We start from the raw sequence: 22,398 nt of genomic DNA, 5'->3' as shown, positions 1-22,398 counted from the left end.
GTTCAGTCACAAGGTGGGAAAATATATTTTGGGGCTCATCTGAAGAGACTGAGCTTTCTTTTGTGTGGGGGTGAAGGAAGCATCTATCCAGCTGGATATCCTCCCTGGAAAAAAGAGCTGGGGAAAGAATGCCAAGAGCAGAGGGGAAAAGCAGGGATGTGCTCCTGTTAATGGCACAGGGAAGGAGCACAGCTTGGGAATCTGCTTACGGGTATTTACAAACTCTATTTCCCTCATAGAGGTGCCTACAAGGGCAGAGTTAGCAGTGTATTATTAATAATGAATAGCAGTAGGATGGTAAAATGTGTACTTAAATATCCTGTGTCGTTCAGTGCATCTCCTCATGCTTTACAGAGGAAAAATTGTGTGAGAAGGGTAAATATGAGACAGGGGGGAACTGGTAGGGAGATGAGATGGAGATCAGGAGGTTCATATTTTTCCTGTTCTTGTCCTTTTTTTTTTTTTTCCCTTGGCTTACATATTAAAATTCCCAGTTAACCAGGTGCTATTTAGGGCTGGCTGAGATTGGTAATTTCTGAACGCAGAATAAGTCCAGACCAGGGGAAAAAGCGGAAGGAAAGGTCATGTAACGTTCCTGTCATAGCAAATCTGCCGGGGAGGGGGGAGGGAGCGGGGCTATCGCCTTGTGAGCTGCAAATAGAGCTGTTAGTGTGCCATCAGATAGGGCCGGACATCGATAGCGCTGTATCAATGGGATAAAGATAAATGGGAAGATAAGAGAGTCGGGTTTGCCTTGAAATCCACTTGTGGTTACCAAAAGGCTTTGTCTTCCCGTTGATTTCTTCATCCCGCTCCTGTGGTAAATGCCAAGGCTTGAAATCTTATTTATGGTGACGCTAATGAAAAAATGTCCAGCAGAGCCAGTGCTTCACCCAAAGGATATGAGGATCTTCTGTGCTGTCTTAATTAAGTGAGGTAACGGGGAGACTTCTGAAGCCACCCAGCAGTGGTTGAATGGCTAATTCTCTCCAGCACTGAATTAAAAATTAGGAACATTTAATAAGTGAGGTTAGGTGCCCCCTGAGTTACGGTTTCAGCAAGATGCAGTTAAGCTCAGTCTTTCTGCCTGTTTTTGAAAGTCTGACTCATCTTTCCCAGCACTTCTCTGGCAGCTGTGAGGGCATGAAACTTTTTTAGATCGGAGATAAGATTCATGCCGTAATCACATGATTCGGGGAGCTGGTGCTTTAAGGGAAAGAGTGCTAAAAATAACCAGAATTGGTGACAAGATAGTAGCAATTTTGGCTTTTTCTACCGTGAAGGGCTGGTTGCCAGCTCTAGGGAAAGGAGTCAAGGGCTTCACTCTGCAGTGGGGCTCCAAAATGTCATTGCTCCGGTGATAATATGGGATAATAAAAAAAAAAAAGGAAAGGATAGGAAGGAGCAAAGATAGAATGGAAGTAAGAGCAAGAAGCGAGAAGATTGGAAAGGGGTAAATATTGCAAAATAAAAAAAAAGGGGGAAGGGAAGCAGGGCACATATTGGACTAGTACCTCATGGGCTTGAATGGTGTTGGAGGAAGACAAAAGGAGTGAGGCAGAGTGAGAAGCACAATGACTTTAATTTGTAGGCAGGGAATGTTAAGAGAGAGAGAAAAAAAAGGTGATTTGGGTTCTTTTATTCATTACTAACCATAAAAGGCCCAGACTGTGTTGCCAGTGGCTTTAAAATCCAGGATCCTATTAAACCTTCCTTGATAGTAACTCAGCACTTGGAAACGGAGTTAAAGAAGGAACAGGCGAGAGGGAGGAGGGATGGGGGAGCTGGATGAATCCAGGGGAGACTTAGTGTGAAGGTCTCACCTTTTGTCTGGCTGTGTTTTTTGGGGATCAAGTGGCCTGTTTGCCTGGAGAAGCCCAACGGGACCGGCAGCATCCTGATGCCCCTTGCAAAGGGATCACCCCAGCTGCTGCTCCCTAGAAAAGGGCACTGCTCCTCATTCCCAGGTATTAAATCAGGCTTTATTCCTGCTGCTCTCAAACCAGCTGCAGCTCAGGGGAGGCTGCACGGAATGCGAGATGAGATGGGAGAGATCAGCAGATAAATGCGCTGGATAAAGCCAGCAGCAAAAAGTTCCTTGGATTGAGTCCCTGGATGATAAATAGCAGATGTGTTGCTGTCTAGGCAGGGGTTGACACCAGGGTGAGGTGAGGCAGGGGCTGGATCAGATCAGGACAGTCCCGAGGTGGGACTGGGAGAAATGGTTAATTCCTGCACTTTGCCTCCAGCATCACCCATGATCCCTGCCCACCCCCAGGGGCTGCCCTTCCCTGTTTTCCACTGGGAAAACTGTGAGCTGCCAGGCTCACACCCTGCGCCCAGGGAGAGCTGTAATTAAAAGAGCTGTTCCCCGACACCCGGCGACTTATCGATCGTGTGCGTGCGGGTGTGCGCTCGCTCCCTTCTCCTCGGGGAAAGAGGAGAAACCATTCCTTTTAATCGAGGCTCGGAGCTGACATGCAGGTCTGGGCCACACCACGTCCTCAGCTCCCTGTGACACGTGTGGAGCAGTGCAGCCAGGCGAGGAAACAGCTCCCACGGGAGATGCTCGAGGGGATCTCAATTCCTCGAGGATTTTCCTTTCCTGCTGGAGTGCTGGTTGAAATACAGAGATGCTGTATTGCTCCGTATCTTGTACTGAGGGTCTCCAGGCAGGCAGCAACAGGTCTGGGGAGGCTGATAGAGATGTCACTTGGCTGGGAAAGAGGGAGAAGGAAACAGGGCTAAGCATCCCTTCTCTGAGCCGGCACGGAGAACAGGGAGAGGCTCGGGGAGCTGCTGCGCTCTGCTCCGGTTCGTGAAGTGGGTAATCAGCCCTTTTTATGAAGTCAGACTCCAGCCTCTTTGGGTTTCACCCCGTGTTCTCCCTGTTGTGGAACAGAGTCAGCTGATAAAGGTCTTATCTGGTCACTGTGCTCCGGGGAATCGGTGCTGCCGGAGGAGCGTGGCTGTGACCGGAGCCTTGCTGGGAATGCAGCGTGTGGAGCGTGGCAGGGGATGGAGGGTGACAACCAACAGCATGAGGTGACAGCCGTGCTGAAGTAGCCAGGAGGGATGGTGCAAGGAAACGTGGGTTGGAGTGAACCCCTTTCCCTGTGGAATTTGGGAGTTGCCTCCTGTAGCTGCACCTTTGCCTTTCCCAGAGGGATCTGGTGCGTTTGCAGATTGTTTGCTTTATAAGAGAAGTGACAAATTGCAAGATTAACCAGAAATACGGGCTTCTGTCATTGCTTTCCCTCCTGATGGAAATCCAGAGGATCCTGCGTGGTAACTAATCAGTCAGGCGGAGGAGTGAGATGGTTAATGGAGGAAAAATACTCCTCTCTGTGCCTTGTCTGGGAGAGACTCGACAGCTTCATGCTTAGCTATCAATTTGAGTAGTAGAAGGAGACACTGGCAGCTTTGCCTGTCTGTGGTGAGGAAAACATCAGGGTGGGCGGATTTGGGCATTTGAATACCTGGAATAAACCCCATTTCAGAATAAAGAGATCCTCAGGAACTTTTCCCTCCTTGGAATTATAAGGGGAACCAAAAAAAAAAAAATCCTCTAGTCCACAAGGTCTCACCCTAAATCAGGCATTTCTGAAGGGGCTGAAAGGAGAGGAAGGAATCTCATTAGCCACCCTTTGGAAGCTTAATTCCAGGCAAGCCTGCCAAGGTGCCATTGCTCCTCGGATAGGAAGTGCTGGAGAGCTCCAACAGCAGCTTTCCGTGTTCAGCCCAGCCTCGGAGAATATCCTTAAGTATTATTTGAGGATTTGGCCTGCTGGAACTGGGCAAGCTACAAAACCCAGATATTGTTGTACTTGGCAAGAGCGCTGTGCCCTCGCAGGGGGGAAAGACTTTGCCCTTTGCTAAAGCTTGAACAAACTTCCATTAGGAATTAAGCAGAGTCCTCTGCATTTCAGCAGCCCCTCGCAGCAATCTGGGATGTCTTCCTTCATGTTTGCCCTGCTTAGCTCATGGAATTGTGCAGAGTATCCATTTTCCTAGAAAGCTTTGTGTCCATCTGCTCAATCGACTTTGGTAATAGAGTTAAGACCCCCCTTGCTTCCTGAGCCAGGGCAAGGAGATTATCCCTCTGATATCATTCAAGGAAACCCTCAGCTCCCAGCTGGCTCAGGGAGTCTCTGGGTGATAGAATTCACTCCAGAGACAAAAAACCTGGTCAGTCTGGCTCGGGATGGAGCTCCTGCGGTTGGAGATGATGCTGGAACAGAGGTTTAAACAGCTCCTCCAAAGTTTTTCTCATTTTCTCTCAATTTTGAGACTGAGTGAGCTTTTTTGCTAAGGATCCTGGTCTGTGGAGAGATTTAGGGAGATGAAGTGTCTTTTTTTAGTTGGTGGGGCTGGTCCTCTAGCCAGACCAATGTGTAGGGCCTTTATGCCCCTCTTAGGCTTAAAACCTCTGCTTTTCTATCCCCTGTGTTGTAGGTTTAGACATTGTGGGGATGGGATGTGGGGAAAACTCCAAGTATTGAGTATTGAGGAAGTGGGAGAGTGATTGACAACATCCCCTTTCCAAAGGGTGTCCTGCAGCTCCAAGCAATACTGACCAAAATCTTCCCATCACACGTTTGCTATAGAAAATATTCCATGAGGACTTCTTCTCTGTAAAAAAACCACCTTCCTAACAACAAAACCAAAAAAAAAAAAAAGAAAAAGAAATACAAAACCAGAGAGACATAAGAAACAGATATTGATTTTTAGTTTGGATCCTTCCAGAGAGGAGTCTGTGCAATCACATGGTCCCTGTCTGTCTGCCTTCCCCACTCCTACCCCTCTGTAGTTTTTGAGCCCTTTGGCCAATTCCTGGCCAATTTCTACCCAGTTTGACAGAAGGAAAGAGGTCTCAGAGATATTAAATTTCTATAAATTTCATTAAAAGAGGTGGCTGGGTAGGAGACACCAGCTATTACAGCAGCCCCACGAGACCGGGGCTCCGGCATATGCAGAGCCTTTGTTAGACATCACGCAGTGGCTGAGGAGAAAGACTTTTCTGTACAGGCAATTCCAGGGAAAAAAGAAAACATCTTTGACCAGCCCTTGCACCTTCCCAGCCGTGGGGGAACGTGGCTGGAGAGCCCTTGGAGGCCGTGTTACATTTGTTCCGCTGCCTGTCCGTGGCTTGTTCGTTCAGAAATGAACTTGTAAGGCCTGGAAACAGGTCAGGAGCGGGAGGGAGGAAACATTCCGGCCTCGTTCCACACCGGAATAAATTCCAACCATTGAGATCTGCCTGATTTCTTCCCCCACCCCAGCGCTCCTTGAGGTCTTTTTTTCTTTCCTCGGCTAAAAACGCTGAGCTCCAAATTGGGAATTGGTTCCGAGCGCCCGGCGGGGAGAGGGATGCGGAGGGGTGGGAGGAGGCAGCTGGGAAGGCCAACCAAAAGCTCAGTATTATTAAGATTTTTAAGATATACAGTTTTGATAAAAGCTTGCAAGTAGCAAATTTGCTATCAAGCCTAATGTAGCATGGCAGATTTTGTCTGAGCTAGCAAAGGATCACATTTGCAGCTCCTCTGAGGCGGGGAAGTGGGCTCAATAGGCTATTTTCCACATCCATGCTCTGTTCCTAAAAAAAAAAAAAAAAAAAAAAGGAGGGGGAAGCAGGGAGATGGAAAGGAAAATAAAGACAGTTTTTCTTTTTGCACTTTACTCTGATTTTGCATGTGTTTGCCCTGAATGTTAATAGTCAATAACCTGCGTGCTCAACTCGGGTTTTACCGTGGGATTTGTGTTTTGCTGGGTCTGCAGAGTTGCTTAGGAACACTTCCAGACGGATTGCAGGATTTTGGCAAGTCTGGCATGTTCCCAATCTGTTGGCATTTTTGTTTTGACCCTTTTTCCATGGAATTAATACTCCTCTGCATCTCCCTGCGCTGCGCTGAAGCTGCGAGGCTGCCCGAGGGATGGGGGAAGGTGGAGACAGCATGGAATAGCCATCAAAAAAGTTGGGGTTGTTTGATAGTGATATTAATCAGGGCCTGACTTCTGCCATCTGAGCTTGGGTTAAGGATTATATTCAAAAATGAGAGTTTTGGGGGAGAGATGTTAGTTTGGCAGTCCCACCATCGCCCAGGGCTGATACAGAGTGAGACTATTTATAAGGATGAGGGGGAATGGCTTTAAACTGCCAGAGGGCAGGGATAGATGGGATGTTGGGAAGAAATTCTTCCCTGTGAGGGTGGGGAGGCCCTGGTACAGGTTGCCCAGAGAAGCTGTGGCTGCCCCATCCCTGGAAGTGTCCAAGGCCAGGTTGCAGGTGCTTGGAGCAACCTGGGCTGGTGGAAGGTGTCCCTGCCCATGGCAGGGGGTGGAACAAAATGATCTTTGAAGTCCCTTCCAACCCAAACCAGTCTGTGATGATCTATGGTTGTCACTGGATTCCCATGAAAAAATTCCAACTGGATTACAAAGTCACCGAGTTTCAGCTCTGAATTTGGGCAGGTTGTCTGCACGCTGACCACAGTTCTCCCCCTTCCATTTTGTATTAAATCAGTCTTGCCAGCTCATAGTCTTTGGTTTGTAGTTCAATAAGAAATGCTACAAAGCCACTACCTGGGCTCCAGCTTGGCCTGTCTGTCACTGAATGAGACCCAGCTGGGGATGGGATTCCTCACTTGCCTTCTCAGAGCAATAAAACACGTATTTAGACATGGCCTGAAGGAGACTGGATGTTTTCTTGTGCTGATATACTCACATTTTTCTCATGCATGAAGCCACTCTTCTTATTTTAAGAGACTGTGGCATATTTTCCTGCTCAGGAGAGCATGGGGAGATGGCTTATTTTTTTATGGGATCAGGCATGTGTTTTGCTAATGCTCTCTGCGATGTGCTACTGGTTTTATTTGCATCATTTACTGTCATTCTGTGGCTTAGTGACCCAATGTGCTTCTGCTCTGGCTCTCAGCACCAAACCTGAGCATCCTGCAACCTCTGGATCCTGTATTATCCCTTTTGCTTTTCTTTCCCCCGTTTCTTTACGGCGTTTGGTACCTCGTGCAGTTTATTAATGCTTCTTTGTCACTGCCTGCCTGATGGGTTTTCTTTCTGCTTCCCTGCTGCATCCCTAATCTTCCAGTCTTGGCTTCATTTAAGGGGGGGGAAATCAAAACCCTGCTGCTTCTGCTAAATCAAGTGGTGTTTGTGTTGGGAAATGAGAGAGTGTGATGCCATCAAACTCACTTATTCTAGAGCTCAGCTAGGTTTGCAAATCGGGTTATGTGGAGCCAGGGAGCTCATGGCTTTGGCAGAACAGCCCCCATGGCCCGTGACAGGAGGGTAACTGCTTATTCCCCCCCGTATTTTAGAAAAAAATATGGGTTTTGTCTTTTTGAGGGAGATGCTGAGCCCCCGTGGTGCTGCCCCTGATCCTCCCCGGCAGCAGAGCTGAGCCAGGGTGACGTCCCCCGGGGCTTCCCTGAATTCAGCCACCAGGTCGTGTAAATGTACAGGACCATTTAGGCTTTTAAGACATCTGAGGTCACTTTTCATCGCAGGCTGGGCCGCTGCACAGTTTTACAGGGTCATAAAAGCCCTGACAGGAGTCATAAAAGCCTCCAATTGCACTGCACAAACCCGCGGAGTATATTTTAAGGGCCCCTGAGTTTTCATTTTGCTGCTTTTATGGGAACCCATAAAAGCCTCGATGAGCACAAGCCCTGATTGGCTCCTCAGCACGGAGGTAGTTAAAATTACAGCCGACGACAAATTGTTCCAGTCTAAATAAATCAGGGCTTTGCGTGTGGTGGGAGGGGGGAGCTGTGCTGCCCCTGCCCGTGTGTGGGGACACACGTGTGCTCCAGGTGGGATTGTCCCCTGTGTCCCTGTGGGACCAGCCACCACCCCTGCTCCTTTCAGACACACCTTGGTTGTCCTGATGCAGGACAAGGTGCATCTTGCTGCGTGTTGTGCTGCACTGGCCTCCCCTGGGCATGGTTTTCTGCTGCATCACTCATCCTGTGTTATGCACACACACACTCCATCCATGATCCCACCATCCCTGATCCCACCTTCCCTGCTCCCCCCAAATGCTGCCCCATAACCCTTCCAACCTGAGCTGTTCTATAATTCCATGATCATTCACATCCCAGCAGCATTACAGGGCTGTCCCTGCTTTCTGTGCACAAACAGATGCTCGACAAGGCAGGGACAGACCCCCAGCACATGGTCCTGGTTGTGATCAGAGCTGCTGGGGCTTGGCAGGGCTTTGAGGCTGAATTATATTTCTGTTGAGTGGTGTCAATTTGTCAAAAGGGAAATATTTCATAGAAATTGCTTGTTGTGGGTTTGTTTTTTTTTTTAATTTTACCTGGCTAGACTGAAATAAATAAGAGTGGTTAAAATTCAAATGTGATGTTTGGAAACTACAGCATCACACCTCAGGGGGTGGTGTGATCTGAAAACAGGAATGTTTGGGTTGAGTCCTGCCTTCCCTGCTACCTGGGGCAGGGAATTATTTCGTGGTGGGAGTCTCACCTACCCAGCTGCTGCCATGAGAGGGGTGTGGTGAAGGTTGGTGTCATGGGAGAAAGGAGGCAAAGCAGGTGTAGTTGGGGCCCTGGAGTGGTTGCAGCAGTGAGTTGAGTGTCTGGATTTGTAATGGAAATTTCCTTGACTGTTTTCCTCCTCTCTGCACCGTTCAGGGGATGATGAGGTCAGGTTTTAGTTGCTGGGTGTGAATTGTGCTGCTCTCCCTATCTCGCCTCTCATCCCCACGGGCTTCTCAGCAGCCAGAGTTTTCCTCTGGGATATTTCCACCTTTCCCCTGAACTGGTTCTCACCAGAGGGAGGAAAACTCAGTGCCAGTGGCCTCCTGCATTGCTGTGACCATCTCCTTTTCCCCAGCAATGTGCCCAGGGCATTGCCCCTTGTGCAAGACCATTGTTTGGCGTGGTCTGTGCCGGCTCCCAGGGGCCAGACCAGCAAAGCCAAGCCCAAGGGACCAGGCTCAGGTCCCATGGACCAGGCTCAGGTCCCATGTCCCCTGGGAAAGGGACCAGCCAAACCTGAGCTCTGTGACCTTCCAGCCTGGAATCTGCTTGTCACAGCCTGGCAAGGAGAGGAAGCGATCAGAAAGGTTCTCTTTGCTCCGTGAAGATAAATGTGTCTTATTTCTGTCTTGCTGTAGCTTTATATAGTAATTATATCAACTACAGCTGATCAAAGCATTTGTTAAAGAGAAAACTATCTCTCCTTTGCTTTTGTTACTGTTTGCAGCCAATTTGACAGGCTTTATATCTCCGACTACATTTTCTCTTATTTTCCACGCTTGATTTCTCTTTTTCTCTTCCTTCCCCCTTGTTGGCACCTGGCACATAGATGGATGTCCCTCCCCCCTTCCTCTTCCCCTTCCCCCTCTCTCCATCTGGCTTAATAAAAATGTTTTTTAAGCCATCTCAGGGACTCAGGAGCAAACAGCAGCAGCCGTGGGAGTGATCAATCTACCTGTGCCTCCTGTTTGGGGTGAGGTGTGACCGGGGCAGCTCAGCCAGGCAGGATCCCCTGTTTTTCTAATTTCCACTGTTATTGTTTCTCCAGGTGTTTATGAGGGTTTAACCTCTCATCTCTGAGTTTTTCATGAGACTGGCACAAACAGGCTGCCCTTTTGTCCCAGCCATATCCACAAATCCCAGAAAGCACATCCTTGCTACTTCTTTAATATTTTTTTTTTTTTAGGATTCCTTCTTTTCCCGTTGACTTTCCATCTTTCCTTAACCTCGTTGAAAACCTCTCTCTCCTCCAACGTCTGTGTTTCTTTCTCTCTCTCTCTGTTATTGGCTTTATGGCCAAACGCTTTAATTTATTTGCCATACAATATCTCTTTACCACCGTTCTGGGGATACAAATTGTTGGAAAGACGTTACAATAATATCCAGGCTTGGCACATCTGTTTGTCAGCGCGCAGCGTTTCCAGCTCAGCCGCTCAGGGACGGGCAGGAGGAGGGTACCTTCCCCTGCTCGAGCATCTGGGGAGGTGAACTGTAATTACCTGAGCTAAAACTGAGCTGGGATTGGGGGTTCCTAAGACAAAACGTGCCGGGAAGCCCCTCCTGTCCCAATATTAGTGCCGTGGTATCAGCCCAAATGATTTGCACCCTGGTGCTGGTCAGTGATTAATTCACTCCTTGCACAGGAAAAGGCTTGAATTGACATCTGGATGAAGAGTTCTTTGTCAAAATATGAGCCAAAATCGGGGGATTTGGGGTCAGACTGTGGGGGATGGTTGTGAATTCGTGTCAGGGTGATGATCTGGATCTATCCCTGATGACAAAGGTGCCGGGCTTGTGCTGGTGGGGCTGGTTGTGAATGTGTTTGTTGGGGTGGTGAGCTGGCTCTGTCCCTGCTGACAAATATTTTTGGGTGCTCCGTTGGCTTTACATGAAGGACACACCAGGCACAGGGACGGGAGCTGTCCTTGTCCCCATGGCTCGGCTGGGAACGGAGCTGCAGAGGGGTGGAGTGTCCCGGTTGGAATTGCAGAGGGTCTCCAGCGCTCTCAAAGGCGATTTATTCCTGATGATGCCTTTTAGCAGAGAGAAACCAGGGCGGGGGTGAGGCACCCGCTTGCCTGGGGCTAGGCTGGGTTTAGTGCTGTTAAATCCCCTCAGTGGTTCTGCCAGGCAGCAGTTGCCTCCCGCGTGGTGTTTTTAGCTTTCCTTATCAATGCACTTCATAACTCCTAATGCACATTGATTGCTGTCTATTTTTCCTTTTATTTTTGTGTTATGCTTGATTGCTGCTTTAGCAATAAGAATAGGGCTTTTAGCCAAAATTGTCTTTTTTGGATTGCGGAGTCCTGACTTTTTGGCTCTCTAATAAGTTTCGTGTTACGAGCCCACATTTCTCTGTTGACATTTTCCCTTCCAGCCAATTTCTCCCATAATTTTCCCCCGCGTTGGAAATGAGTCCTTTTGAAGCCCTGAGTATATATATTACTGATTGGGGCAAGCCTTTATTATCCATTGTGAATGTAATCAGGTCCTCATCACTAGTTTCTTGATAATCACTGAGCACCAGTTCAGTCATTAATTTCGTCTTTATCCATCATGTCTTCTTTCCACGTTATTTGCTAAATAGCTCGGACGTGATTGCGACACTCAGCATCGGAGCTTGTAACTCTTTGCTTCCTTAATGTGTTTACATTGTCAGGGTAATGCTGTCCCCGGTGCTCAGGTCTGTGGGATTTTACTTTGAAGGATGCTCAGCCAGCTCTGGGGAGCCTGCACCTAGGAGATGAATATTCCTTTGTTGGATGATCACCGCTGATGGTCTTTAGACCCTGATGTTTCAATACCTCCTGCCCACGAGCCCTAATTTATTATCTCCCCAAATCAAGCTCTTCAGGACTGAGCTGTTTATCTTCTTCCTGTTTGCAGCATGGTGTAGGAATTCATCCTGGTGTGTAGTTTCCCTGCTGTGCCTGCTTGGGTCGGTAGCAATCCATATGTATCCAATAGGTCGAAGAGAATCAAAAGCTCTAAAAGTAGGAAAATAAATGGATTACAGCAAGGACTTTGTCGGGCCGGTGGTTTTGATCGCTCTGTAATGCCAATAATATCACCTTGCTTCCTGTCAAAGAGATTTCCCAGTTCTTGCTGCCTCTTGGGAAGTCCTGGGGCATGGAAGGGTGGAGGGAGGGATGAGTGGGTGCAGAGGCAGAGGGTGAATGGCTGCTTGGGGTGGCATTGCATAGAATCAAAAAAGGGTTTGGGTTGGAAGGGACCATAAAGATCAACTTGTCCCAACCCCCTGCCGTGGGCAGGGACACCTTCCACTAGCCCAGGTTGCTCCAAGCCCTGTCCAACCTGGCCTTGGACACTTCCAGGGATCCAGGGGCAGCCACAGCTTTGCCAGGAAGGGTTGGTTTGCTCACTGACCAGCCTTGGAGTTTGTGCCCTGCTTGCCTTAAATGGGGTATCCTCACCAAACTAACACGCCCCATTAATTTCAGGGGTTAATTAGCCAGGACAGGGCTCAGTCCTGCCCTGCTTAGAATTCCTGGTACCCAAACCACCTTTCTTACACCTGCCCTGAGCCTCCCTCTGCTCCTGCTGCATTGTGCCAATTAGGGAGATCTCCAGAGCCTTCCAAAAAGGGTTTTCAGAGCTCCTCTGAGTTCTGCCAGGTGAAAGCTGAGGCTGCAGGCATTAAAAACCCAGACTTCCAACTGCTGTTGATCCTTGAACCGGTGTAAAACCAGCTGAGGGATGACAGGGGCCTCAGGGGGGGAAGACACAGTGACTTGCAGGATTGAGCGGAGTCCTGGAGACACCCCTGCTGTCCTCCTCCTCCTCCTCCCTCAGGGATGTGCTCTGCTAACTTCTTTTTCTTTGACAAGCTGCTGTGTTTCCTCTTGGCTGCTTCTGTCTCATGCCTGGACTTGGTCTGCAGGGATCGAGCATTTCACACAGGGAATGAGTCTCTCCACAATTACATTAGGCTTATAAGAATTAAAAAAAAACCAGATGCAAAAGGCCTGTGGAATCTGTTTCAAGCCACAGACTGATTTTTTAGTGATGGTGGTTTGCAACAAACATCCCCAGAAGTGGGTTATTTGGTAATTCTTGCTGTGTCCTGCCCAGCTGGCAGTGCCTGGCCACAGGTTCGTGTCGTGGTGCTCACCCTGCTTTGGGGGTGGCTCATTTTGTGTCCCCCCACCCTTGTTTGGGGTGTGGGAATTTGGCCTCAGGGGGAGGTAGCTGAGGGTGGTGTTGTTGTGTAGCATCAGCTCTGCTTTTGCTGATTTCTGGGCCTGGCTTCAAGAAGGAGTTCAGAAAGGGTGCACTGGGAATTTTCATAGAGGCATAGAATGGTTTGGGTTGGAAGGAACCTTATAGACAAAGCTCCAACCCCCTGCCATGAGCAGAGATGTCACCCAGCAGATCAGCTTGCCCAGGAGCCATCCAGCCTGGCCTGGAGTTTTTGAAAATGTTGGTTTGTTGCCACTTGGACCAATTGTGTGCTCAGGACAAAATCCCTTTGACCAAAACGTGGAGCTGTAAGTGGGGTTTTGGTGGGCACAAAGGTCCTCAGCCCCACCAGGGATCAACAGGGAGCATCTCCAAGGGTGACTCATCCCAGCCTGTGCCAGATGTTCAAGACAATTAGGAGAACTTGTGCTACAGGACAACCTTAGACTGTTGCCATTGCTATAAACAACATGGTAACAGAAATCCCAGCTGGAAAGACAAATCCCACCTTTCCAGAGGCAATGCCACTGGCTGGTGGCTGCAGCACAGGGAAAAATCCCAGTGCCCTGCCTGCTAAAGCAGCAGCCTGGGGTGCTGTCAGTCCACCCAAATCCAAGCAGCAAATCTCCAAATGGACTTTAAAATTCTCGATCATGTCCTTTTTGATCGTGTCCTTCTCCCTTCTAATGCACATCTCATCTGGCGGTCACCTCTCCTTGTTCTCACTCATAGTTCCAACCTTCCTTCCTCCAGAGGCATCAGCCCCTCTGGATAATGTGCCCTGACAGCTCCTCTTAGCAGAGCTTTCAGCATCGGTGCTCAGGGCTCTGTGGAAATGGAAGAAAATCCACCTGGTGAGTGCTTTTATGGGCTGAAAACAAACTGCATCCAACACCCAGCCCAGGCACCTTCTGCCATCCCCAGAGCCAAGCAAAACCTCGGGAGGCTTAAAAAACACACCGTGGCTGAGCTTTGGGATTTTCCTCCTCTCTTTTTCCGCAGCTGTGAAAAATGAAGGATGTGGGAGATAATTTCGCCAAGAGAAAATTAGGTGGTAGAGAAGTGCTGTGTCTCATTTCTCAATCCACCCCCAGGTCCCTCACAGTTCCCAGGGCAGAGGAAAGGGCTGGAAAGCTGCAAGCTCCTCGTGCTCTTGGCATGGTCACAGATGCTGTGCCAGGACAAGGCACTTGTGTTAAATTCAGGCTGTGCCTCCAGGATGCATCTCAGCTTTACCAAATCCCCCTCATTTCTGAAAAGATTAACGCTGCACTTTCAAAAATCCTCGTTTTTTGATAACCTCTTTGCTTTATTCGCCCCTTCTTCTTCCTATTTTCTCTCCCTTCCATCTCCCCTCTCATCCAACACTTCTCACTGTCATCCGTCTCTTTGCTGTACTCACATGGGGAGGGTCCCTTCTGTTATCCAAGCCTTGGGACCTTCCTTTGGTTTTAATTAGGAATGAGTGAAGGCAGCAAAGTGGTTTGTAAGGGGCAGCATCCAGCAGTGGGATGCTGGTGCAGGGATGCAGAGCTGGGTCCTTCCCATGCTGCTGGAGAGGGAGCTGGATATGTTCCATTTCTTTGTATGCTTTATAATTTCACCTATTGTTTTAGGATCATATAATTTACTTTGTTTTAAATACAAGGGCTGCATAAACCGCCATCTGTATTATTTTGTGGACCCTGACATAAATTTCCATTATGGTGCTTATTAAAATGTCTCGTTAATACCCTGAGCATCGACAGCGCTTTGCAAATGTGTGGTTTTCTCCCCACTGCCTTGTGAATTGACTGGATTTATCCCTGCCAGGAGTCTTTTGGAGGGGGATGCTGGGAGGGAGGGAGCATCTTTTTTATCTCATCCTGTTCAGTGAAGCTTGTGCCCCTCACAGGGGCTCCCAGGCCACCTCAGTGTGAGTAAGTGGAGGGCAGCAAGTCCTGCCGGGACAACGCAGCCATCAAACACACCAGGATTAAGAACTGGAAAAGCTTTTATGAAATATGTGTTTCTCTTTCTTTTTACCTCGCCCTCCCCCCAAATCCAAATATTTCCTGCGAGTGCTGCTGCTTTATCAGGGCAGGGCTTTTCCTAGAAGAGATCTTTTTATTCTGCTCAGTGTTCGTGCAGTGTCTAGCCAGGCAAAGATCCCGTTCTCCATGTGTTCCTAGGCATCCTTCTAATAACCGTGGTTAATAATGAATGACAACCATTAAATCACTTTAAATATGTACGAGCAGCACGATGGAGACCCTTGATTCCCGGCACTGGTAATGCCAGTCAGGTGTGGATAAGCACGTTGCTCTCCTGTGCCACGGCCACAAAAGGGGGGACCCTGTAGAGAACTGGGGGTAATTTGCCTGGCTGCTGCTTTATTTAGCAGCAATGCCTGGAAATGGAATGAGGAGAGAGATTCCCACGTCGGCTCTGTGGGTCGGGAGGGCATTAGTTCATCGTGGCGCCGACGGAGATTATGTGAGGCAGCAGCTGCTCCTCCTTTGCAGGGCTGGGGAGGGTGAAGCTCGTTTTGTGGGAGCTTTATTCCCGCAGGCAGAAATAATCCAGATTATAGGGACCTGCTGTGCTCGTGGAAGACGGTGAACAGCCATCCAGGAAGGCCTCTGTGCCCTTAAACTTGGTGGCTGATTAGGGGCTGTGCTACATCTCTCTACAGATATCCCAGAATCCCAGAATGTGCCGAGTTGGAAGGGACCCACAAGGATATTGGAGTCCTCAGCCTTTTCTCATAGGAGGGGTGCTCCATCCCTCTAATCAGCTTGGTGGCCTCCTTTGGATCTGCTCCAACAGGTCGATGTCCTTCCTCTGCTGGGGACCCCAGAGCTGGAGGCAGCTCTGCAGAGAGAAAGACACAGATACAGAGATATGGAATGTGTCCCTTCCACAGTCCCCATCTCCTGCCCTAATGATGGACCATCTCTCTGGCAGGATCCAAGGGATGCTTTAACCCTGTCTGGTTGAGTCTGAGTCACCTCTGCCTCTGCTCCAACAGAACCAGTCCCTGCTTCCTGCCCTTATCCCATAAATCTGCCCATATGGATGGGAACAGGATGAAGGACAGATTTGGGCAGAGCTGGTAGGACCACTCAAAGTTTCAAGCAGCTGTGGGAGATGTGTCCTGTTTCTTCTCACCCAGGGTGGTGAGGCTGCCACCCCCATGAGGTGGGATGAGGTACCTCCAAACCCTTTCCAAGCTCCCTGCACCCCTTGTAGAAGCCAGTCCAAAATTAAGCAAACACTCCCCTATTTCACCCACCCCAACCTTGCGCTGGAAAACCACAAACAAGAGCAGAATTTGTTCCTCTCTGCTGCTGCTCACAGGATTTTCCACTGCCCTGCACCTTGTCTTCCCCACTCCTGTCATCATGATCACCTGGTCCCAGCATCCTGCTGAAGTTCCAAGGAGCCTTTGGAAGATGAGGCACGAGTGGTGCCCAGATGCTTTAACTTGTGGTGGCTTCTGGAGGTGTCTGTGTGCCCTGGGGAATAATGGAATGATGGAACAGGGCAGGAAATGGCAAAACTAAGGTGTTGTTTCTGGCTGCTCAGTGGAGCAGAATGACAGGAAAAGCCTGTCCTGCTGTGACAAATCCCCCTGGTCATCATTCCTGACCAGCTGAAGTGGGGCAGAAGGAGGAATGATGAAGCAGGATTGGGGAATGTTGAGGGAAGGGCAGGAGTGCAGCAGGTAAATTATTTAAGGTACAATCATTACAACAATGGGGAGAGGGAGGAAAAAGTAAATTTTTTCGCTTTTTGCTTGGTTTGCAATATTGAAAATGGGGGAAAAAATCATTTGGGATCAAGCTGGAATGCAACCTTAGTAACTGAGAGCTGAAGGGAATCGGGGATTGACGCTGGGTTGATTATTTCTCATTCAGTGAGAGCTGAGAAAAGCTTTGCTCGAGTCTTTTCACAGGGAGACAGGCCAGAAGGCCAAGAGAGCAGCAAAATCCTTTGGGATTGTGCCTTAGAGGTCTGTTCCTGCTGCTGTTCTTGATCTGGAAAACCAGAGAGAAGAGCAAACTCCTGCTGCCTCTCCTTTGGATGGCACCTCAGGCTTTGCATGGATAAATCCCACAGGTTTTGGGCAGCCTCCTGAGGCATCCCCACACTCCTGGGAAGGCAGTGCTTTCACCCTGCTCTGTCAGTGCTGGGCTTCCCTTCCTTGTGTCACACAGCTGGGCTGGCTGGGTGGGAATGGTCCCATGCCATGGGTGGGAATTTCCTAGTGACAAATTTCCTGGCTCCTTTTTCTGGGATGAAGCTGCTGCAGTCTCCTGGATAGGATGCAGTGCTTCTTCCCAAGCCCTGGCCGAGGCGATGCTGCAGGCTCTGGACAAGTACTTTTATAGTCTTTTAAGGTTTCCAGAGCCACTCTTGGAGGGCCGTTAAGACCTTCGGCTGGTGATAATTGGATTTGTAAGACAGTGCAACATGTGATAAAGTGCTCTTGTTGGACAGGATCCCAGTTTTCTTCTATCATTCCTATTAATGTGATAAATGTCGCTGTCTCAGCTGATAGGGCCGTGTTGGATAATAAGATTGGAATCAGCTTTGATTTCTCCAGCTCAGTTCTGTATCCTGGCTCGGCAGGAGCAGGCAGGGAGAGACCTGACCAAGGTGCCCATCGCTGGGCTGGGGCTCTGTGTCCCTTCATTCCTTGCCTTTTCCTGCCTGGAAAGGCAGGAGTTGAGGAGGTGGATCCAAGGCAGCAGCTTCAAGCTTTCAAACCTCTCAGCACGGGGTGGGTGAGGAAGGTGGCCTTGGAGGAGCTGGAGCAGAGGGTTGGATGTGTCAGGCAATGAAGTCTCTCCTAATTAAAGCTGATAGCAAACAAATACAGGACTGGGAGTACAGCTGGGAAGCACAAGTCCAATTTGGAACTGGGCAGCTGTGAAATTGGTCCCACTGACCACAGCTGGGGCTGGAGGAGGAGAGAAATCAGAGCTGGGAGAAAGTCATTGTGGCTATAGGTGCTGTTATTGCTCCCTGTATATCTTGATGTACCACAGTCTACTGGAGATCCTACTTATTCTGCTCCTGGATAGTTATGTAACTATCCAGGTCCTGGACTAGGGATGAGTAGAGGGAAAGGAGGCACTTTGGTAGCCCAGTGTGCTCCATCTCCTCTGCCATGGTGGTGGCAGCCAGAATGGGTGAAAGCTTTCCTTTCCACCTTGCTGAGGCAGAAATAAGAGGGTCATGGTGAGATTTTTTCCATGTCACACCTCCAATCTGCTGGAGAATGATGGGAACTCTTTGTGTGGATAGATGAGAGATTTCATTTAAAATCAAATAGTCTTCTAGCTGGAGATGTTTTTCCCCCTGTCCTTCTCTGTGACACTCCCCTGGAAATGTGTTGTGCTTTGCTGATTCCTTGGGAATGGGATGTGTGTGCTGGGGAGGATAATGCTGCAGCAGCAATCCCGTGTGGGTGAGCAGTAAATAGTTATGACATCCTGCTCGTGGTTTTTTTTGCAGGACTCGTGCTTTTCCTTGGTAAACAAATGCCAAATGAAGCCTCCTTCCTCTACAAGGGTGGTTTGAAGAGGCAGCTGGAGGCACCAGCCTTTGAAATTAGGTGGCAAACCGAGCACTCCCTATTTCTGCCGAATATTTTGTGAGAAATGAGGGCAGCAGGAGGAGATTGCTGTGTCCAGCCTCCTGCTTGCCCCTTGCAGAGCTGCCAGCCATGGCTGGGGACAGAGAGCTGCTCAAGGGTCTTAAAACATCACTGGGGTTTGGTGTGGAGGTGGGTGGTGAGCAGAGACAAGTCATTAAACACCCCCTGGGTATAAATTCAGCTGCGTGGACTTTGCCAGCCATGCAAGCAGAAATCACAGGGATCTCCAGTGATCATCCCAGAGCTCTTATCCTCAGGTCCCCTTACTTAGAGACCAGCTGCTCGCTGCACTCAAAGGGAAAGAGGAGCACACACTGTTCAAACAGGCAGGCAAAGTACCCTGGGCCTGCTGAGCCCCAGGTTGGTAAATGTAATTTCCCATCTTCATTGACTTCCCAGCGTGTCCTTTCCACTGGCTCTGATTGCCTGCCTTTCCCACTCTGGGAAGCTGGGGGTTTGTCCTTTTTGGTGATTGCTCTGATCTATAAAAAATAAAAGGGAAGGCCAGCAGGCAGCAATGAAGAAAATCAAAATTAAAGAGCAAAACTATTCATAAACAAAAAATTTCCAAGCCCTAAATGATTTGCCCTGTTTGCCATCCACAGCTTGGAAGTGATGGAGTTGAGCACTTGATCCGAAGCTGAGCAGAGTTGGGCAGGATGCAGAGAGGCAGGAATTGCAGTAAACTGCTCCTGTTCCAGGATCTGGGAGGTGAACTGTGCCTGGAGGGTTTGTTTTAGTGCTGGGAGAGGTCTGGTGAGTCTTGGAAAGCCCACAAGAGCTGCTGGGGAGAATGGAGATGGTTGGGATTTGGCAGCATCAGCGTGGCCTGATGTGCACTGTAGCAGGAGATGGAAGACTGAGAGGAGGAAACTTTGCCTCTTCCTCCTTATCTTGTTGAATGTGGATCTTGTTGGATCTTAAATATCCATCTGCTTCCCAAGGTAGTGGTCCTGCACCATCACAGCAGGGCAGCCAGAAGGATTCAGAGTTTGGATGGGCATTGGGTTTTGCTTGGTTGTGGTTTTGCTGTGTCAGGGGATATTTAGGTTGGATCTCAGAAAAAGGTTCTTCCCCCAGAGGGTGGTTGGGCACTGACCAGGCTCCCCAGGGCAGTGGGCACAGCCCCAAGGCTGCCAGAGCTCCAGGAGGGTTTGGACAACACTCAGGAACAGGGTGAGATTGTTGGGGTGTCCTGGGCAGAGACAGGAGTTGCCTCAATGATCCTTGTGGGTCCCAACTCTGGATATTCCCCGATTCTGTGTTTGTACTGGGAACTGTCTCGTTCTGCTGCCAAGCAGAACCGACCCCAGCCCTCTTATCACTCCAGGGTCTTATCTCTGCCATGCCTGCTCATTGCTGTCAGCTGTGGCAGCTTTTGCTCGGGGAAGGAGTGTCAAATATCCCCCAAAAATGTGCTCTGCAAGGACGAGAGATCCCAGAGCAGAGTGGAAAAGCAGCTGCTGCCTTATTACACCTGGCCTTGTACCGGCGAGTCCATCATCGCGTTGTCGGGACTCTGACACCTCGTGTAGCACAGAAATCCTGCTGGGGATAATCAGTGTTAGACAGGCAGAGAGATGGTGCCCTGCTTTGCCTAAGTGATGGGATGTGCAGAGATGGCACAAGGAAGCATTTTCCAGCTGGTGGATAAAGGCTGGGCAGAGGAGAGACGCTCAGGGGCTGCAAACCCCCTCCACCAGATGTTTGTCAGTGGTTGCTCCCACCCATCATGATTTGCACTGAATTCCCTGCATCCTCTTGCTGTACTTCCAAGGCTGCAAATGCTCAGCTGCATGTCCATCACCAGCTTGGTGGCCTGACCCTCGGTCATCCTCTATTTTAACTTTTTTGGGGTCTGCTGTGCTTTATTGCAGCCCTGGGGCAAAGGAGTGCTCCTTCATGTAGCACTTTATGTGCCACGGTGCAGTCTCTTTTATTATTATTATTAAATGCTGGGTGGATTTTTTTTTTCTAATCTGGAGAGAACGGATATTTATAATTTACCACCTAGGGCTTGGTAATTAATATTTGTGTAGAGCTCTCAGCGATGTCTCGGATGTGAAATGTATTATATAAATAAAGGCCGTCTTGCAAGCGGCAGGGGAAGAGGAGAATTAAATAAAAAGAAAGGCAGGTTTCTGCGATGTTCACGGGAAGAGAGGAGGCTGTGAAGGGATTCAGAGCCCCCAGCACTCCAAAGGGCTGTGGGAAGAGCAGCCTGGGAATGTTGTGTGCGTCGGTCGGGGGCTCCCGGCGCTCCAGGCTCCGCAGTCTGGAGGCTGCTCCTGGCACGGGAAGTGAATCTGTGTTCTCACAGTTACAGTTCTGGGTCTTGGCAGAGCAGAAAATACGATGCACTCGCAGGGTCTTGGGCTGCTTGGGTGGAAAGAGCAGTGAGGAAATGGGCTGTGGATGTTGGGCTGTGGTGGAGGTGCCACGAGGGGATTGTCACCACTGGGATGCTCCGATGATTAACGTGTCCCTTCTCCCCATCCCTTGGAGCTGCAGAGGGGAGAGGAGGCTCCATGGAGAGCCAGCACCTCTTGGACGCAGTCCCAGGGATGTGAACCCCCCTGTCCTTAGGAAAGCTCCGTTTTTCCCAGGTCACGTTGTGTTTTTGGTGCCAGGAGTGAGAAGGAAGGAGAAAGTCCAACCACCCCTTGTGGAGTCGTCAGCACTGGGCAGCTTTTCCTGTTAGAATCCCAGAATGCTGCCGGTCCTGGTCTCTCCACTCTGTTGATTTTGGGGGTGGGCAACACCCCTCAGCCTCAGATTTCCTAATCCCACGATGGTTTGGGTTGGAAGGGACCTGAAAGGTCATCTCCTTCCACCCCCTGCCGTGGGTGGGGTCACCTTCCACTGCTCCAAGCCCCCTCCAACCTGGCCTTGGCTGACCCCTTTTAGGGGGGACATTAAAGATCACTGATGTCTACATGTGGTTAAAATACTTCCCAGCACACTCAGAGTTTGACTTTAAAAGAAACCCACTTAAAAAACTGAAAAAACATGGAAAATAGTTGCAAACCCCTTCCCAGTTCCCTCATGTTCATGGTTGGGTTTAAAAAATTCCACCCATCCCATCACAGGTTTTCATGGCAATATTAACTTCCCTGCAAAAGGGAGGTCTGGATCAACTGAAATTATTACTGAACTAAGCTCAGGCAACCAATTTTGGGTCGGGGAAAGGAAAAACCCTAGAAAAACCTGTTTCATTTTCCAGAAAAATATTTGTATTTTTGTTTCAGTTACTGGGGTTTTTTTTTTGCTAAATATAACAAACCGTGGTTATTAAGGTTAAAGAAATCCACTACCTGAAACAGAGAACACCTGACAATGAAACAAAACCTTTATTTTCTGGTTGAACAAAATATTTAATTTGACTCAAACAATTTTTCACCTGATTTTTCACTTTTGTCATAAAATCAATTTTCTGCATAGCTCTGTTCTCCCACGCTGCTGGCGTTGTGGAGTCAGGGAATCCTTTTCCTTTCCTCTCCTTTCTTTGTGTTATTTTCTCTTTTCCCTCCCTGTTTTCCTTCTCTCTCTTTTTTCCTTTTCCATCCTTTATTTTTTTTCCTTTTCCACCTTTTATCTTTTCTAGTTTTCCTTTTTGTCTGAATTTCTGTCCTTTTGTTTGATTTTTTCCTTTCCCCCATCTTTTCTTTTCCCTTCCTTTCTTTCCCTTTCCCCTTTCTTTCTTTTTCCCTTCCTTCTTCCTTCTCCTCCCCTTCTTTCCTTCCCCTCCTTCCCCCTTCCCTTCTCTCCTTCTTCTTTCCCTTTTCCCCTCCTTCTTTCCCTTCCCCCTTCTTTCCCTTCCCCCTGTCCCTTCCCCCCTCTTTCCCCTCTTTTTTTGCTCTTTTCCCCCCTCTTTCCCTTTCCCCCCTTTCTCTTCCCACCCCTTCCCTTCCCTCCTTCTTTCCCTTTCCCCCCTTTCTTTCCCCTTCTCCCCCATTTCCCTTCCCCTTTCTTCACTTTCCCTCCCCTTTCTTCACTTTCCCTCCCCTTCTTTCCCTTTCCCTCCCCTTCTTTCCCTTT

General features: G+C 49.1%; 1 protein-coding gene across 8 annotated transcripts in view; it reads left to right on the top strand.

Moving 5' to 3' along the window:
* The window catches only part of LOC113975537 (protein CEPU-1), a 353,640-nt gene that overhangs the window by 239,345 nt on the left and 91,897 nt on the right, over positions 1-22,398 (top strand). Inside the window, exon 1 of one of the 8 annotated variants that reach the window (XM_027699673.1) lies at positions 1,311-1,453. The exons of the other annotated variants lie outside the window; for them this stretch is intronic. Within the exon in view, the coding sequence (XP_027555474.1) occupies positions 1,416-1,453 (38 nt within the window). The 5' untranslated portion in view covers positions 1,311-1,415. Of the gene's footprint in view, positions 1-1,310; positions 1,454-22,398 lie in introns of those variants that run through there. 8 annotated transcript variants of the gene reach the window in all.

This window comes from Neopelma chrysocephalum, unplaced genomic scaffold, assembly GCF_003984885.1.
Source record: "Neopelma chrysocephalum unplaced genomic scaffold, ASM398488v2 Primary Assembly neopelma1_138, whole genome shotgun sequence".
Lineage (NCBI taxonomy): Eukaryota > Metazoa > Chordata > Aves > Passeriformes > Pipridae > Neopelma > Neopelma chrysocephalum.
The sequence above is the reverse complement of the archived record's forward strand: the minus strand, read 5'-3'. Positions and strand labels throughout refer to the sequence as shown.